This window comes from Mercurialis annua, linkage group LG7 (assembly GCF_937616625.2).
Source record: "Mercurialis annua linkage group LG7, ddMerAnnu1.2, whole genome shotgun sequence".
NCBI classification, from domain to species: domain Eukaryota; kingdom Viridiplantae; phylum Streptophyta; class Magnoliopsida; order Malpighiales; family Euphorbiaceae; genus Mercurialis; species Mercurialis annua.
In genome coordinates, this window is record NC_065576.1 from 14,094,921 (window position 1) to 14,114,381 (window position 19,461).

Here is a 19,461-nt window from a genome sequence, read left to right on the forward strand (position 1 = left end):
ATATTAAGAGGAACATGAAAATGTTTTATCGATACGTGAACCAATGATGTTTGACTTTATATAGCTATAAACAGAGTAAAGTCACGAGTGTAATTACATTTGAGATTGAAAGAAGATTTAATGACAGTAAGTAGACACATATTTATGAGTGCATACGAGTATGAAAGGGATATAGATTGAGAAATCTGATAGAATACGTCTCAGACGTGAACAAAACGTGGATCAGAAAGAAGTTACAAAAATGCCTATCATGAAGATACAGTATGTTAGATCCGAGTAGTGGATTTTTAGAACTAAGTATGAGTACTACTAGTTCTGATGTGGATAATGAATGAGTAAGTACTTCAATTGTTCTTGTGAAGTATGTAGAAACAAGTATTCAAGCTATTTTTGGATTATTTCAAGAATTTTTGTTGATGGTATATTGATTTATTTGCTTAAGAGAGGAGGAACACACACAACGTTTATGGTCATTGTTTCAAATTTAGAGGGAACGTTAGAATTAATTTAAGCTCTCCAAATATGAGTGACATTTTTGGGATACATGAACTCTTAAATGACATCTAATTAATTCGAGGAAGATTCAGGCGGTTAATAAGTGAAGGCAACCAATATAGTTATAAAAATTAGTAATTTCTTAAGTTTCACAGAGTACTGTGAATGTTTCTTGGAAGATTATTCAAATGTCTTAGCACCAATAATAAGATTCAACCAAAAACTATGAAAGTTGATTATGTAGATCAACATAAAGTGAGTTTTGGGAATTTAAAGGAATGTTGAACTATGGCAATAGTACTAGTATGACCAGAAGATATGTAAGAATTATAGTACACTAGATGCTTTAAGAATCGAGTGGAGATATGTTATGATATAGCATAATCGGGTTATAGAATATGCTTGTTGACAGCCGAGAAAGCACAAGGTGAATTACACGATGTATGATTGGAATTGACAACAGTTACAGTCGCACCAAAAGCCGAAAGACACTACCTATGTGATACGACGTGCGAACTAATTACGACAACGTGAGTTGAATCTCAAAAAGGAAAGGTGACTAAAATTGTTAGAAAAGACTACTGCTTTACTATATAGTAACATCCTGGAAAGTCAACGTAGTAATAGATACGTTGAGCAGAAAGCCTGTAGAAATTTCATGCATCCTACTACAATACGATAACTACCGTTAATCGAAGATATTCATACACAGATTAGTCAAGCATTAAACGTAAAGTCTTGAATATTCGAAAATTTAATGGCTCAACCAAGTATAAGTCTAGTATGTGATTAAGCCGAAAAAGGGTATAAGTTGGAAATACTCAACTGGCGTATCTGATAGGCAAAGACCAACAAGGAAAAGTTTACAATTTCAATACTATTTATGGGATACTGAAATACGATATTGGATTACGTGAACAAGACATTTATAGTCTTAGAGTCAACATATAATGTTTGTCTCAGTACCACGAAGGGGTACTATGACGTCAATGGAGCATACAGGTGGAGTGATATGGAGAAAGATATGATAAGGTTTGTGGTAAGGTGTTTAAAAGACTAGTAAGTCAAATTGGAATACCAGTGACCATATGAATCTTTGCAACCATTACTTGTCTTGAAGTGGAGATAATAAGAGATACCTAAGGATTTTATGGTCAAATAAGTATCAGGAAGTTTTTGACTCGATATAGATAATTATGGATAGTATGATAAAAATGCATACATCTCATACTCTCAAGATTTCGCGTCCTACAACAAGTTGACGAGAGCACAAAAAATAAAGTTGAAAACAACGGACGACTTAAACTTGTAAGAAGTTTTATATGTATGATTATATTGAAGCATCATTTGTTACTCATAAGTACCAGACAACTTGAGAAGGCAAACCAAGCAATACCCCAAGTGTATAAAGATTTTGAAATGAGAATTGTTTAAATACTAAATTAATGCTATAAAGAGGTATTATGAGGTCAAATAACTTGATCTTTTTTTATAGTAAAATAAAGGAAAGTAATTGGGGATAAAAATGGCTTACGTGAGTGCGATTAAACAGTATCAGGACTTACACTTCGTCGATAGACGAAACACATAGATTCAAGAAAGCAATAAGAGACATGTATATGATTACAATAAAGAATATGATATGAGTATAATAAAGGTAACAGTTGTTTCAAAACACGATGGATCGTGCAATATATGAAATCACATGGAAGCTGATATCAACAAGCTAGTTTCGTTGTGGGCATTTCGTGGTTCATACCCGAATGTTGTAAGGATAGCGTTTGAAACCTCAATCTGAAATAAAGCTTATGTTATGTAAAGCATAAATCTCGATGTATGAATAGTGTTATGGAGTTATTCGAATTACATGGCTTTAGATTTAAATTCGAGAATAAATTTTTATAAGGAGGGGAAAATGTAACATCCGCAAATTTTAATCATCGATTTTGGCCACGTGTCGTGAATTTTTCTAAATTGCGAGCAAGTAAATTAAATGAAGCATTAATTATATATATAAGTGTCTCGCGAAGTATATACTAATTATAGGATTTTAAAGTTTAAATTTGGAAATTTAAATTTTAATAAGTGGGTGTGAGCGAGATTAATGAAAAAAGTTAGAAAATTAATATAAAATAATTTATGAGTCCCGAGATAACAATTTTTAAGTTATTATTCGTGAAACATTTTTAAGAATTTATCGTCCAAGTTTCATTGAAATTATGACGTTAAAAAAGTTGTTTACATACGATAATTAGAATTTGGCGTAACACCCCGTATTTTACCAGCTAGTTCTGTTAGACTTATCGTTACACTTTGGGCTCGTTTGAGTTGGTTAGACTACTTGAAATCGTGGTACGAGGGTTCTATACCTTTTTATGATGTTTTAAGATGTTTTGGGTGTGGTCTCGGGTTTTAGAGCGGTTCTGATCTCATTTTCAAAATTATAAATTTTTCGGAGGTAGTAGCTTTTCAGGGGCCCGACAAACTTGAGTCGTGGGCGCGATAAACTTGAGTCGTGGGCGCGACTTGTGTGTTGCGGGCACGACATGAGTGTAGCAGGCGCGACTTGCGCACTGTTCACTTCGCTGATTTCTATTTAAACTCAACGTATTTCGACCTAATTCACGTTTACACTTTTCTTAAAACCCTAAAACGGCTTATGCTCTCTGATTTTTATTTTCTATTGGTTCCTTGTCCTATTTTTATCCTTGGTGAGACTTTTTCATAATTCTTTTGGTTTAATATATAGTTTGTCATTTCTATCGATTGTAGATTCAATAGCTATTGTGTTGGTTGATTGTAGGGTGATTTGGGTTATATATGAGTTTTGGTTGTATTTGGCTAGTAAAAAGGTATGTGTTCCTTTTTCTTTGAGTTGATGCATATAGATTGCTAGGTTGTTGTGTTAGATCTATACTAAAGGTGTTGTGCCTTATATTCTGTTTTGCTATTGATGTAAAATCTGGAAATAATCATGTTGTGTTAGATTTGGCTTGTATATGTCACTTGTACTTTGGTTGGATTGAAATGATTGATTTAACTGAAGGATTGATCAAATTGTTGATGTTTTTGATTTGTAATTATGTTTAGTGCATAATTAAAATATGAAAATTCTTATGAGATTTGATAATAGGTTGCTAGTTAAGAACTATACATTGGGTGATTTGGAATCATTGGTTAGACCTAAGTGTGATGCCAAATTGTGGCTTTATTAAAAGAAATTCGTTGTATTAAGAACATACAAATGTGGCTGGAAAATATCATTTAAAGGGCTGCTTTTATAAATTGAAAATGATTACTTTGGGTGCATAATCGATTGATGGCTTAATCGATTGACTTGTGTTTATTTTACCTAAGTTATGTGGCTTATTTTGGGTGGTTTGATTAAGTTGTTAAGTGTCACGACCCAATTTCATGAATCGTGACCGGCGCTAGGGTATGGGTATGGTTGTAACAAAATCCGTAGCAAGCCTTGCGGAAATCAAATAAACATTTAAACCTGCAGAAAACTGCTCGGGGCAACCGAGACTTCAACCTAAGTCTAGCAATTTATAATACAATTCTAATGTAAATAACTTAAGTAGCTGAAAATATTCCACAGCATGCCTTAAATATAATAATAAAATATTCCAGTGTAAATATGCTAATAATAAATAGTCGATCAAATTCGACAATCCCAAAGTGTAATATTGAATGTAATATATAAACTAGTTCTACTGCGGTCTAAGAGTTCAAAAATAGTAACTAGTTTAAATAACATAAAAACCTCCGAGGAATCAAAAGAATCGGAGTGGACCAGCTTTCAAATCATAAACCTGGAAAATTTGGGAAAACAACGGGGTCAGATATACTGAGATGAGTTCGCAATACTATTTACATTTATTAAGTTTAAAACCCTTAAATCAAAACATTTTTATACTAATATAACATGATTATGGAAAACAGTATTGAAATGATCCCAGCGTAAGTATGACATAGCATACCGATAAACCCAGAGTGGACGGGAACAAATCCTCGTCATATAAATATACCAGCGTAAGCAAGACTTTAGTCTGCCGTTTTCCAGAGTACTTACCGGTGCACACAGTCTCGATACAAGCCTATCGAGTAGCTCGTTTCAATCCAGATCCATAATCCGTAAAAACAGTTCACAAACATTTATAATATTAAAATACGATGCGGTACTTAATAAAGCGGTAAATAGCACTACAAACTCACTGCTTGCTTATCCACGTGATCTTGGCAAACAGCTAACCCTGCGTAGACTCCGAAGCACGAGCAGTCGACGGGTCTAAAATAATAAATAGGTTAAAATCCGTACGACCCCTAACTCTAAGATCACTAGACACCACGTAGGACTAGCACAATTAAATAACCAGATAAATCACAGAGAAACACAATTCTGAATAAATTGTAATGCCGTAATTAATTCAAGACTATTGAGTTCTCACTTAAATCCAATCCGAAAATATTATTAAAATAATATTTAATTGATAAATAAAATCAATTCCTCAAATAGTGGGTTAGCCGAGTTTTTCAAAAACTACCACGCTAAACCCACATGTCGGTGACCCAAGTCCAAACCGACCCAACTAATATTCCAGAGTTTATAAACCACAGTTTATAATTAATATTAAATAAAATATTAATTAATATCAAAATAGAACTCAATAGCTTGAAACTCAAGTAATTAAATATTACCGGCAATTATCTCAATTAATTAAATAACAAACAAAGCTAAAATATAAATTTAATCCCAAAGGCATTCTAAGCTAAAAATATAAATTTAACAATTAAATAATAATTAATAACAATTATTAATTTAATTTTTAAATATTCAAATATTATTTTTAGGCCTTAAAAATAATATAATTAATTTGACAAACTTTTAAATAAAATAAAATCCCAATACTTATTTAATACAGTCAATATAAAATTTTACGTATAACCATAATAAAATTAATATTTAATTTAAACTTAAAATATTAATGCCCGGAGAAATTTTAAATTATAAATAATAGTATTATTTAAATCACTAATTAATAAGTCGAAATCAATTCCGTAGATAAAAATTAAAACCAATTCAAATCAGTTAATAACTAAGCTTAAGGACTTATTTAATTAAATCATAATAACTTAGTGACCATTTATAACTCTTAGCCAAAACAAAATCACAACAACTAATCATAACTTGCCACGTCACCATCATCTCCATTTAACATCCATATATGAATCCAACACTTACAGTAGGTAAACAAGAACAAAGAAAAACGAAGTTGCAGAAACCAAAACAGAAATCAACTTCTCCTACTTCCTTTATCAAAACTTAAACAACTTAACAATCTCCTAATCTAAACATATATAATAACAAGAATCACTCACAGTGATCAAAACCAAGAACAACACAATTATTCAAATCAATAATCCTAGGAATGGCAACACCAACGTTTCGGCGGAAACAAGAAAACCGACGAGAGATTCAATCCAAAACCTCATAGACTCAAATACCGACTAACTAAGCAATAAATACTAATCAACAAAACACAAGGATCAGTTCCACAGGGGAAGGAACATTTGGCAGAAACTAATTTTAAAACATCATAGTTCATAATCCTATAAAGCGGTGAAACAGCATCGATTGTTACGGGTTCGTTTACGTACCGTTTGACGAACGAAAGGTGCAGAAACGTAGATGCGTGAGTCTACTTCCACGGGAAACAAACGGAATTGATTTCGACCTCCAAACGGCTGCCAAACGAATCAAATTTCAGAAGGGTCGAATTAAATTTAAATCAGAAATTTCCAGAAAACGGTAAAACGGCGGCGATCGGTACGGGTTCGTTTACGTACCGTTTGACGAACGAAAAGTTGGGATTTGTAGATACGTGAGTCTTCTATCACTGGAAGGAAGCGGGACCTATTTCGGTTTTGAAACGAAAGAGTAATCAGCGATGAACGAAGACGTCGTTTTTGAATAAAACTGAAATTTAGAACCAAAGCTTACCGCTGAGTTTAAGTGATGATTGAGAGATGGATTCTCAGTGAAAACGAGAATTGAAAACGGCTAGGGTTTGTATGTAGAGTGGTAAAGATTTTTGGTTTTCAAAACGTTTTAAAATAGTGAGTAAAACAAGCTGAAAATTCGGAGTGAAATGAGTCGTGTGCGGATTGAAATCATAACAGAATGGGGTTAACTAAGGTCTCGTTCAATTGAGCTGAAAGTGAATGAGGAATGGGTCAAAAGTCTAAAATACCCCCCAGACTTAACCAGCAACAATAAAACGATCCTTCATCTATACTAAACTTCGATTTAGTCCACAACGCGAATTCAAATACGTAAACGGCTCAATTAATTTCCGAAACTTGCAAATTAAACTTCAAAATTTATACGGGATATTACATTAAGTGCTGGAAATATGTTTATTAAAACTGTTTTGGACATATAAAGGATGTTAGTTTTATTTTAGGTTGTTGGGTAATTAATTGGTTGAAATTGTATATAAGTTATGGTGGGTTTTGCAAGACTTTTATGTGTAATTAAATTGTTATTTTAGATCTGAGTTTATATGTTTTAAAGTAATTAAAATCATATTTGATTTTATTTTAGGTGATTTATATATGTTTTATATACTTTGAGTGAGATTTTCTAGTGTTGTCAAATTCGTCTTGTTGTTGTTAGTGAACGTTGGTTGAGTTAAACTTATAATGAGTTCTTTGGTTTCAATGAATTTGGTTTAATCTAAAGGATTGGTTTTACTTTGAATTATACCTCGGTATACGTTTGGGTCGGGTTAGAGTTGTGTCGCCCGACATGTTGTGTTGAGCTCATTGATTTTAAAAGAGTTATTTAAGTTATATAAGAACTCCGAATTTCTTTTTAAAGATAAAAACTCATTTAGGCTTAAATTATTTTGTTTGGTTGTATGGATGTTTGCTTCACCTGGGCTTGTACATTGGTGGTGATTAAGATGCTAGTCCTACATGGTGTCTAGTATTCTTAAATTTAGAGGTTGTATGGATTTTAACTTGTGCCTTGTTTTTAGACCCGTCGTCTGCGCATGGTAAGCTTGCTTGCCAAGATTATCTCGTGGTTACGCAAGCAGTGAGTTTGTAGTGCTATTTACCGCTTTATTAAGTAACTTATGTAATTTAGTATATAAATATTTCCGAACTGTTTTAAGGATTATGGATCTGGATTGGAACGAGCTATTGGATAGGCTTGTATCGAGAATGTATGCACCGATAAGTACTTTGTAATTCGCTGACCAATGTTTGGCCTACTTTGGGATTGATGAGAATTTGTTCCCATCTACTTTGGAATTATATTTTAGATTTCATTTCAATACTGTTGTTCCATAATCGAATATATATTAGTATAAAAGGATTTCAGGCTTTAAAGGTTTTAAACTTAATAAAATTAATGGTATTATGAACTCATTTCAATATATCTGACCTCGTTGTTTTCCCAATTTTCCAGGTTTATGATTTTGAGAGCATTGATCGATCTCTGATTTCTTGATTTACTTGGAGGTTCCTTTGTTTTAAATAAAACTAGTCAATTGTTTTATTCTCTTAGACCTTAGTAGAACTAGTTAGTCTTTATTGTTATTTATACCTGTGATTATCGGTGTGGTCCGACTAATTTATATTGATTTTGACATGTTATATTTTAGAATCGATTCATTATATATCGCTACTAGAAAATAGCATTTTAGCGACGGATTCAATTTCCGTCGCTACTTTTTTGGTTAGCGACGGATCTAAAATTTGTCGCTAAACACTCATTTAAATTAGCGGGAGTGATCCCGCCAACTTTAAAGACGGATTTTTCGTCGCTAAAGTTGGCGGGAGTAGTCACGCCAATTGTTTTGATAAAATTTAGAATCTGTCGCTAATTATTGGCGGGAATTATCCGCCTATTTTATTCCGCAATTAGCAACAGATTTTAAAATCCGTCACTAAATTACGCCTTTTGCGACAGAATTTAGCGACAGATTTTAAAATCCGTCGCTAATTTGCACTGTTTAAAAACATTTTAAAAGACATTAAAAATATTATTTAAGATAGTATTTAATAAAAAATAGTAATTAAATTTATTAATTAAATTTTAATATAACGGTTTTATTTATAAAATAATAATTAAACTTTATTTATGAAATAATAATTACAGATTATTTATTTATTAAAAGTATATAATTATTAAGGCTAAACCCATCTAGAGGCCCTTGTACTATATCATTTTTGTTCAAAAAGCCCTTGTACTATTTTTTTGTTCTTCGGGTCCCTGTACTTGACAAAATTCCGATTTTTAGGTCCTTTTGAGGCACTGGAGGAACAAAAAAATTGTAAGTAGAGGGACTGGAAAAAACTAAAAAAGGACCTGAAAATTTAAAATTATGTAAGTAGAGGGACCTGAAGAATAAAATAATAGTACATGGGCTTTTTGAATAAAAATGATATAGTACAAGGGCCTCTAGATGGATTTAGCCAATTATTAATTATAAAAAAATTATCTTAGAATGCGGATTAAATTATGGAAACAAATATTTGTTGTTTTTAGTTACATTTAAGTATAATATACATAGATATATAACATGAATATGAGCTGATTAAGGTTCAATTTTGCGCGGGATAACTGCAAGGTTAAAGAGCCTTGAGTGGGAGCAATGGGAGGATTGGTGACCTACTGGAAAGTTTTCGAAAATCGATAAGTGGGCGCTAGTGGGTGAACTAACGCGGGTGGGTGAGTGACGGAGGGCGCGGATGGGTGATTGATTAAACAAAAAAAAAATTTACGATTTAATTTTTTCAAAATTAATGACGGATTTAAATCCGTCGCTAAATCCATCGCTAATTAGCGATTGATTTAGAATTCCGTCGCTAAAACAGAGACTAAAATTCGTCGCTAATTTTTTTTTCTGTCGTTATGAAACGTTGCGATCAAAAATTTAGCGACAGACTGTTTCCGTCACTAAACGTGTTTAGCGACGGATTTTGGTCATTTGACGATGGAAATATCTGTCGCTAAATCATTGTTTTCTAGTGGTGTATATATATGACACATGTTTTGGAGTCTCGGGTTGAGCCAAGCATTTAATTATATAATTGTTTATATAAACTGTTAGACTTAGGTTGGAGTCTCGGTTGCCCCCGGCATTGGTTTTCTTGCAGGTTTATATGATTAATTGGTTATCCGTGAGGCTAGCTACGGGTTCCGGTACAACCATACCCATACCCTAGTGTCGGTCGTGATCCTTGAAATTGGATCGTGATATTTGGGTTAAAATGCATAATTGATTTAGGGACCAAATATGAAATATCATAATTCTATTATAAAAATCAATTGAATAATATTATGTTGTTATGAGCAGAAGCGGGGTTTTCGGGGCTCCCGTTCCCCCATCCTTATGGCAGGAATCTATTCTGGACAGATTTTGAAATAATGTTGAGTCATTAGCTAGCTCAGCTAGGAAATGCATTTTACATCGACTTGATAACCTTACTCGTTTATGGGTAAGATTACCGTACGCGGAACAAAGATCGGGTTCGTGGACCTATCTAACTCGTGCGCTTGGCTTATTAACCTCTACTTTTTATCTACTGGATGTATCAGTATCATCTTGACATTCAATTGTAGTTCATATGATATGGTGTTGAAGGAAAGAAACACTTATGAAAACAGTAAACACGTTTGACGCGCATATGACTCGATGTGGACTGGTCAAGTAGTAGTTACTCCTAAGCATACATCTAAACCTGACAGTTTCTAAAATATAACAAGTATTGGGTGGTCTGGATTGCTTACATGCACAAAGCCTAAACCGAGAGTTTAAGTTTGATTGATTTAATTAGGTTATTCTTGAAAGTCCTATACAACCTCTAATTACATTTTACACGCAATGTAAATATGCCTAGGTGATTTTCTAGTTTTGATTTGATTTTGATTTAATTTAGTTAGTCCTTAGCTTGTTAATATTTGGATTTGCATACTTTTGGAAAGCAGTAAACATTATCGACATTCTCATGGGCAGTTGGATAGATATACAAGGTGAGAGATACTTTTAAATCTCGTTGACTTGACTAACTGGCACTCGCCACATTTAGACCGTCGATATGGCCAGAATTGGTTCTTGGAAAGAACACGGAAGTTGTTCGTCTCGTTGATACGATTCCACTAGTTTGAACCGGGGTCAATTCCGAGTTTAGGTCAACCCGAATTTTGGTCAGGAAGTCGCTAGGTCCGACGGTTTTGGGCTCATGGACCCGTTTTATATTATGGATTACACTTTTGGGCTTTGAGGCCCGAATTACATTGGGAATGGTCCGTTATAAAATATAATATTAAACTACATGAAAAACTCTAAATCTGGGCTAAAAAAAAGGCCTAATTCTGAGAGGTAAAGGACCCAATTTAGGAAGCGCATATGACTTGATTCTGGCATGTGAGGCAGGTAGCAAATACTCCTAGGCTTGCATTTAACCCTGGTGGTCTATATCATGTATCAGATATTAGATGATCTGGATCGTTTTACATGCACAAATCCTACACTGGATTTCTAAGTGTGATTGATTTTATTATTTAGTCGTCTTGATACAACTTCTATTTACGTTTTCATGGAAGTCCTAAGATGTATGAGTGATTTACTGGATTTGATTGGTTTTGATTACTAAATTAACATGGTTAGTCCTTTAGTCTGTATATAATTGCATTTCTGCATGCTTTTGAAAAGCGTATTAAACAGTTTAAACATACATAAAAGGCAGGTGATAAACTTACAGGGTTAAAGATACTTTTAAACCTTGTAAACCGAAGTGTTCGACACTCAATGCGATTTGACTCGAGGTGGTCATAGTTGAAACTCAGTTAGAATACAGAAGTACTTTTTCTTATTGATACAAATTCATTGGCTTGAACTGGGGTTGATTCCGAGATAAAACAAATCTGGAATACCTTCTGGAAGTAGCTGGTTTCATCGGCTCGGGCTTCAGGGTCCACTTGGCATGGTAGATTACAAGTTTGGGCTTCAAGGCCCGAATTAAATTGGGAAAGGCCCATTACACATAAGATAATAATTCTAAAACTAATTCCATATGTATGGGCTCAAATGGGATCCAATTTCGAGTTCAAACAAACCCGCAAACACGAAAATTGGGCCAAGATGGAGTCCAGAGGGTCTAAGAGTCAAATATGGGTCAGGGGGATGATGATTTCGGCGCTATTATGAGCGGAGGCGGCTCCACTCCATACTGCCTGCTGCGCCGCTTCACTCTGTCGGCGGAGGCAGTCTGATCTGGCAGCGACGGCGGTTCGTCGTCGGCGGCGACATTCCATCTTTTGGCTCGGAAGTCATGAAAAATCACTCCGAAACGCATAAAATTGAATATGAAAGTATCTAAACATGCACTAGAAGAGATATACAAGTTCTAAAACACCCTAAATCCGTTAAAGGACATGTTTTTGATGATTAATCAAAGAAAATTTGGAAAAGAGCATGTTTATGGCAAAAGAAACATAAAACAAACCTAGCATACATCCTAAGCACTGGAATCGAATGAAATCTGGATATGATGTTTAAAATAGCCTAATACACATTTCTAAACATTTTTTCATGGAAATCATGGCAAATATACTAAAAATAGCAATTATGGCAGTTTATGGCAATTTCAGCATTTAATGACAAAAATAAACAGAACAATCTAAGTATGCATCCTAACATATACATATAAGCAATTATAGCATAAAAACAGCAAATAAAGTGATAAGAAAGTTATAGGTCCTCAGAAATACCATTTGGAGTCCCTGACTCGTTTTCTGGTGATTCAGATGTAGAATCTAGTTTTGGATCAATGCACAACACTGCGTTTTTGAATGTTTAAAGCGTTTCAGCTTGTTTGAAAGACTGGTGTTTTTGTGTGTGTGGGTGAGAAGGGGGGTTCGGCCAACCTATGAATTTCTAGGTTTCGGTGTACTTTTTCTGATGGTGAATTTTTCCGATCTATAGCTAGACTGTCTAGCGGTCTATTTATAGTGCTTATGGCCAGCTTATGATTAGCTAATAGTTTAATTCTATTCAAGTAAGGTTTCTAGAGTTACAAATAAACAAGAAGGGTGAAAGAGTGTTAAGTGATAGAACTGTTAGTATGAGGATTGAGCTAAACTTCTATTTATTTTAATTAAATTCGGATTATTTCTTAAAGGCTAAGTAAAGTATGTTAAAAAGTAATTTGTGGTGCCTGAAAGTGTCACAAAAGGCTTCTAAGGGTTTGGTTATGGTTAATTTTAGTCCGTCAAACTTGTAATTTGCCCCCATAAACTTCTAAGGTATTGCAATTAGTCCAATTTCTTAGACTTAGACTACAATCTCTTTGGATTTTTATAAGTTATTTACGGCTATTACGTTTTAACCCTTTAAGTTCGCAATTGTGCACTAATCACGCCTGTTTAGATTCAAACAAAAGAATCGATAGCTTGTCACTCAGACAAATTTCTCTGGAAATCATCATTAGACATTTCAGTCCCTTATCACTTTTTACTTGTCTAGAAAATAGGTGTCTACACCCACCAGATTCGAGGTCAGACATAAGTCTGGACGAGCGATCCCGAAATTCCGCGCTGTTCATAAATATAACTAGTAACTTAATAAAATTGATAAATTGTTGCAAGTACAAGAGTTAATTTTATTTACGAACTCGGATATTTTAGTCCGATGCACGACATCTAATACATTTATAAGCGAGTGAGATGTATAGTCAGTAGAAATGCATTTCTAGCCCTGCTACGTGTCAAATTTGTTTCTAGTTTAAACTACCATGTAGCCATAAAATCCGAGTGAACTAGCACTCTTGTTGTCCTCCCCGCTTCTACATGGGTTTATCCCAAATATTTCTAACATACTTTAAAATCCATTACAATTTTTTCACATATTAAAGAACTTACCAAGTTTCAAGGTAAGAATAATCAAATCATTAAACACCAGTATGATAAAAAAAATGATCAGAATACCTTTTAAAATTCTAACTTCTGAATTACCAAAAGAGTTCATTCAATTCTCATTAAGAAAAACTCCATTGAACTTCCTCTAAACTTTGTTTATGCTATCATGACTATTAGTCTAAGTAAAGTGGTTGCCACTCCACCTTAGCTCAACTAGGTTAGCATCATGAATGCAAATTTGGAAGTGTTTTGATATTTTTTTAGACCTCACAACTAACAAAAAAAAAGACAATATTTTTTGATTGTGTTGTTCAACGGGCTGGCTATATACAGATGTGTGCACAGTTCGGTTCGATTGGATTTGAATTACAAAACGCCAAAACCAAACTAATCCATCTTTATAAAAATAAGGCTTCATGCTTTAAAAAACCCCCAATTTTTCATCCCCTTTTCAATCCTACGCTAACGTTAAAAATTTATCAATCGTACCCTATTTTGTATTTTTTTCATTTCAATTATATCCTAAAACATAAAATTAACTTTTATTTATTTGATAAAAATTTAAAAAAAATCTTCAAAAATAGTCAATTTAATATAAAAAATTAATTTGATGCAAAATAGAGAATTATTTTTTAAACTTTTGCCAAATAGAGAAAAAGTCAATTTTATGCTTTAGGATACAATTGAAATGAAAAGATATAAAATAGGGCAAAATTGACAGATTTTCAACGTCAGAGTAAGATTGAAAAGGGGATAAAAGGTCGGGGTTTTTTAAGGCACTAGGCCTAAAAATACAAACTACTTAAATTTTAGGCTAATAGGCTGAAAAAACCCTAACCTTTGTTTTGGTTTTCAATTCCACCCCGACGTTGTAATTTTTTCAATTTTACCCTATTTCGCATTTTTGGTTTTCAATTGCACCCTGAGATGCTAAATTGAACTCTTTCCATTTGGATAATATCTTAAATAGGTCCTTTATGTTTATAAAAAAATCTAAAAACTCTTTTATGTTATAAATTAGGGTTAATATCAAAAAAAATCACGAACTTTACACGTTTTCTCATTTTAATCATGAAGTTTAAATTTTCTCATTTTCATACACGAACTACCACTTTTTTCCAAATTCATACACGGTGCTGAGGTGGCACTCACTCATTGGTGTAAAATGACCTCCACCTCAGCAAATTACACCAATGGAACCATGACACCTCAGCACCGTGCATGAATTTGAGAAAAAATAGTAGTTCGTGCATGAAAATGAGAAAATTTAAAGTGCATGATTAAAATGAAAAAACATGTAAAGTTCGTGAATTTTTATGACATTATCCCTATAAATTATACTAAAAAACCATCTTCTCAATAAAATAAAGAAACTAAATTTAAATTAATTAAAAAAATAATTTTTCTTTTAAATTTTCCGGAGGAGGAGCAGCTGCTCCACCTCTGACAGCTCCTCGCCTGAATTCTCCAATCTTTTCCCAGGAAACAAACTGCAGCAAAATGAAGGGTAGTCTTACCTTTCAAAAACGAAAAGCCCAGTGACTAAGGTACATCAAATGAGCAGGTAAAATCAGTATAAGGACATCAAGGTAGAAAATTTTGAGATTGGAGTTGAAATTGATTGTAATTTTGAGATTGGTTTATTTACTTAATTTAATTTAGTTTTATTTTATTAAAAAGATGGTTTTTTTTGTATAATATATAACATTAAAAAGATTTTAGATTTTTTTATAAATATGAAGGACCTATTTAGGATATTATTCAAATGAAAAGAGTTTAATTTAGTATCTCATGGTGCAATTGAAAATTAAAAATACGAAATAGAGTAAAATTGAAAAAATTGTAACGTCGGGGTGGAATTGAAAACCAAAACAAAGATCTGGGGTTTTTCAGTCTATTAGCCTAAATTTTATGGTCTGGTTTATAATTTTTTCATTTTGGTGCACGAAAATTCGATCCGGTTCGGTCCAGTAAAAAAATAAAACGAGTAACGTAATGTCTTCTTCTTCTATACAGTTTTTCCAATGAACCAGTTTCAATCGGCAGACAAATTCAAAGAAAATTAACGCCCGAAACAGAATTTTAAGGCCGCAACATCTTTGATTACATATTCAGGTAAATTTTTTCTGTTTGATTTGTTTGCTCTCATTCAATCGATTAACCTTCTGAAACACAGTTAATCGTTTAGCAGAATGGATTTTGGGTTTGTTCATAAAGCTTGGGAGAAGTGGGCTTCGCCTAAAATTGGTGCTGGTACGTATTCATGTACCTATATATGCATGTCTCTGTATTGTGATAGAAATTACAGAGATTTTGTTTGTGAAAAATTGTTAGGGAAACCATTGAAGTCGGCACTTCTTATTAACTATGATCCAAATGCTCCGTCACGCTTGCTTTCAATCATGTAAGTTCATTTATTCTTTAATTTACTATATTAGAATTACAGTGGATATGTTGTTTTGTTTGAATTTCATTCGTCGGTAGCATGAATTTCAGGAAATTAGCATTCATAACAATAATTTTGCAAATGTCATGAGTATAGATTATGCTTCTTTGTTAGAGTTTTATTTCTCGGCTTCATGTGGTTTATTTTGGAAATTTTAGACTATTATTGTATTTCTACTTAGTAGCCATCAGCTAGGTAGCACGGATTTGAACGCGGGGTAACAGGGCACTTGGATGAGGACATGATGAAATGAAACAATGTTATTTTAACGTTTTCTAAGTTAAACTGAAGTTTCGTGTCGGAAACGCCAAGTGTTCGAAACATTTCTGACACGGGACATGTTCATTGAATGAAGTGTCTGTGCTACCTATGTCAAGAATAGCATAGCAGTTGAGATGGGGGATTGTGTTGTTTGCACTTCGCTGCAACAATTAAAATTCAGATCCAACGGAGATTATAGAGATCGCATTCATAATACTGTCATGCTTGGCAGCTCGATCTTAAAGATATTCTCTTGTCAGGAGTTCATGCTTATTCTAGCAAGTTATATTTTACCCAGTTCGATTGAATGCTAAAAATGTGTGCTAGTGAAACTATGTTGTAATCATTGCAATGCATGTTGCAGTTATACAAAAATTACTGAGCTCTTCTTCTATTTTTAAACGAACACTGTTTAATAACTTCAAAGCTACATTCTTAAATTTTTAGAAATCAGGATTTATCTCCTACATTCATTTTGATTTCACATTTTGTACCTTGTGTTACTTAATGTTTACTATAAAATAACTTTTGTTATCGTTTGCCTTATGCTCAATGTGCTTGATCTCTTGATCTTTCCCTATTTGGCCTATCAATTGCGATTGAAGAATATAATGTAACAGTCTTTCTGTTGTATTAATTCACTTGTATCTCTACCTTTTGCGTTCAAAGATAAACTATTCTGTCACAAGTGGGTTAGCACTGAGTGAAATATTTGTGTTACTTCAATAAAACCCGTGTATAACTAGATATGAACCATGGGAAACACATTTTTATACCGAAAGGGGAAGGCTGTGTATTTGTTATCTTTCAGAGAGCCTGCTATGCATGAATCCTTGTACATTGAGGGCCTTCTTTGCGTTGTTGAATCTTTGCCTCTTATCTCTAATATGTTTGAAATTTATTTTCAAAATTTATCTATTTAATATGTACTGAGATGTTGTCAAAAACATGCAGATAATAATTGTTAAAAATATATTTATTTTAGGATAGAGAAAGGCTGAACTTGAATATATATTGCATTCCGATACTTCATGAGATAATGGAAGGTGCTAAGTTGTAAATGTAAGATCTTGCATTTAGTTGAGATCCATGCAGTTGGAGAAATTCAAGTCATGTTACATACTTTGTGAAGCCATTTTACATTACTTGTAGTTGTATGTAGATTGATAATTTCTTTTGTTGTAAAGTGCTGGGAAAGCTTGATCTGGGTAAATTTAGTGCAGAACAAGAGGGAATAAAAGTCAGTCCTACTGAATTGAGTCAATTCATTGATTTCATCAAAAGCAACCAACTCCAGATGGGGAGCTTTGTTATTGGGCAATGTCAATGTAAGTTCTGCTAAATTCGTCAATGTCTTTTTAAAGTTATTAATAAAGATAATCAAATATCAAGAATCCATTTTTTAGCTTGCTTATTAAGGCTGGATAGCTGAGTTACATGGCTTGATTTATTGTTTTGTCATGGATAGTAAAATTATTGCTGAGGCCTATTTAGTGTTTTTCTGGGTATGCTACCAATAAGCTTCTTCTCCGTTGAAAACATTGAGAATCAACCAATTTATGGGGCTTTGCAACATTACAATATCTAATAAGTAGTTAGTGAGATTTAGATATCTTTCTTTCCTTATGATATATAAATATCGCATACGTTCTTCAACCTAAAGAGGCTGGTGCAATTAATGCATCTTTAACTATAAAATGGATTGTTGCTCTCTAGGGCGGTACTTATATGAACCTGACTGGAATACCTTAAAAATTGGCATTTTAATTCATACTGCGCTGCGCACTTTCAAGTCCTCATACATTGGACCTTTAGCGACAAATTTGTAGCTCAGCAAAATGTAACTTCGAATTCTTACTGTTTGTTAGTATTGTCGTCTTACTATTGCGTAATTGGGTGGCAGATTTGGTTACTTCAGTTCATGAGAGTTGGTTTTCTGCGAGATGTATTAATACATCAAATCCTTCTGGAGAAGGTGCTATTGTCATGCAGACAGCTGCATGTCTCATGGTTGCACAGTAAGACCTTCTTGTTCTTGTGATTACATGTTGAATTCTAAGAGTAAAGATCTGTAGATTTTAGCGAGTTAGAGGATGTGATGTGCTGACACAATTAAATTGTCGTGTTTACGTGGCATTGGCAGGTATGATGGTTCGATTGCTGCAGCCTCGCGAGCTATGGTGGCTGTTGATCAGTTTGCATGGCATCTAAGCCGTAGAAACCTTTAACTTAGGTATTTTCTTTTCTACAAGTTGTTTCAGTCCAATTAGTACAAAAGCAGTTAGCTCCTTCTTCTTCTATTTTTATTTTTACGTTTAGTTTTTAGTTAGTGTAAATATTTTACCGTATCCATGGCAGGCACTCATTATTTTGGATTCAGCTAATTATGTTCGAAAGAGGCCGATGATGGTCATCTGTTTACCACAAGTTCTCGAGTTACGACCGAGTTGTTCAATTTCTTACAAAGATTATCATGGAATGCTTTGTTAGTTAATTCTTTAAAAGATTAGCATGAGCAGTTTTAAATTTTTAGTTATTGCAACTTTTCAGTGTTGCGCTTTGCGGAGACAGGTATTTACATGACCATGCATGCAGTAGAAACTTAATAGTGATGCCATATTCTTGGCAAAATGCGTATTTAGATCCATGCACTGCCATATTCTTTTGAGTTGGATCTATCGACAATAATTTGTATACATTTAGTCCTTGTAGTTTTAATCTTGTAGATATTTGGTCCTTCTGTCATAAAAAAATACTATAATAATTGCGTCAAGTCAAACCAAAAATGAAATCTAATTGAGATATTGCTTGCAACAAAGATTAAAGTACAGGGACTCAAGTTTTTTTAAAAACAAAATATGAAAGAATGAATAAATTTTTTATTCTAATTGTCCTAGCGGTGTGTGGAATATACGTATTTTATTTTCATGATTTAAGAAGTTATTGTCTATTTATCTATAACTATCTAATTAAAATATTTATAAAATTAAGTACAAGTCTAATTCTAATAATTTTTTTTTAAAAGTCTATCAATTAATTAGTTAGTATAATTTCATCAGAATTATGATTCATAAGAGATATATTCGAATCATATAGAAAGATTCAAATTGAAATATATCTCTAAGTGATTGTATAAAATGCAAATACTGCTATTCATCTATCTATATCTATCTATCTATCTATCTATCTATACTATATATAAAAGCACGGATGGGGGGGGGGGGGGACAGGCAAATTTACTGAATAATCCTTTTTAGTTTACTACTAAATAAAGGTTTTATAGTCATTAACTAATTAGTTATTTAATTAATCACTATTGTAATTA

The 19,461-nt window shown here is 33.2% G+C and overlaps 1 protein-coding gene and 1 long non-coding RNA gene across 4 annotated transcripts; one reads left to right on the top strand and one right to left on the bottom strand.

Moving 5' to 3' along the window:
- Nucleotides 1–4,076: 4,076 nt before the first annotated feature.
- On the bottom strand, nt 4,077–5,023 carry LOC126657488 (uncharacterized). The gene is made up of 2 exons (XR_007633347.2): nt 4,714–5,023; nt 4,077–4,310 (listed from the first exon to the last, which is right to left on the bottom strand). It is a non-coding gene; the product is annotated as an uncharacterized LOC126657488 (long non-coding RNA).
- A 10,390-nt stretch (nt 5,024–15,413) lies between these two features.
- On the top strand, nt 15,414–18,865 carry LOC126654674 (uncharacterized). 3 transcript variants are annotated; one of them, XM_050348612.2, is made up of 7 exons: nt 15,414–15,544; nt 15,606–15,682; nt 15,764–15,833; nt 17,355–17,464; nt 18,040–18,154; nt 18,280–18,369; nt 18,495–18,865. In XM_050348612.2, the coding sequence occupies exons 2-6, from the start codon at nt 15,622–15,624 to the stop codon at nt 18,362–18,364; spliced, it is 441 nt and encodes a 146-aa protein (XP_050204569.1). In that variant the 5' UTR covers nt 15,414–15,544; nt 15,606–15,621; the 3' UTR covers nt 18,365–18,369; nt 18,495–18,865. The 3 variants fall into 3 exon arrangements, with proteins under 3 accessions (XP_050204569.1, XP_050204568.1, XP_055959844.1); XM_050348611.2 differs by having other exon boundaries at nt 15,416–15,544; nt 15,621–15,682; XM_056103869.1 differs by lacking the exons at nt 15,414–15,544; nt 15,606–15,682 and having other exon boundaries at nt 15,765–15,833; nt 17,324–17,464.
- Nucleotides 18,866–19,461: the final 596 nt, after the last annotated feature.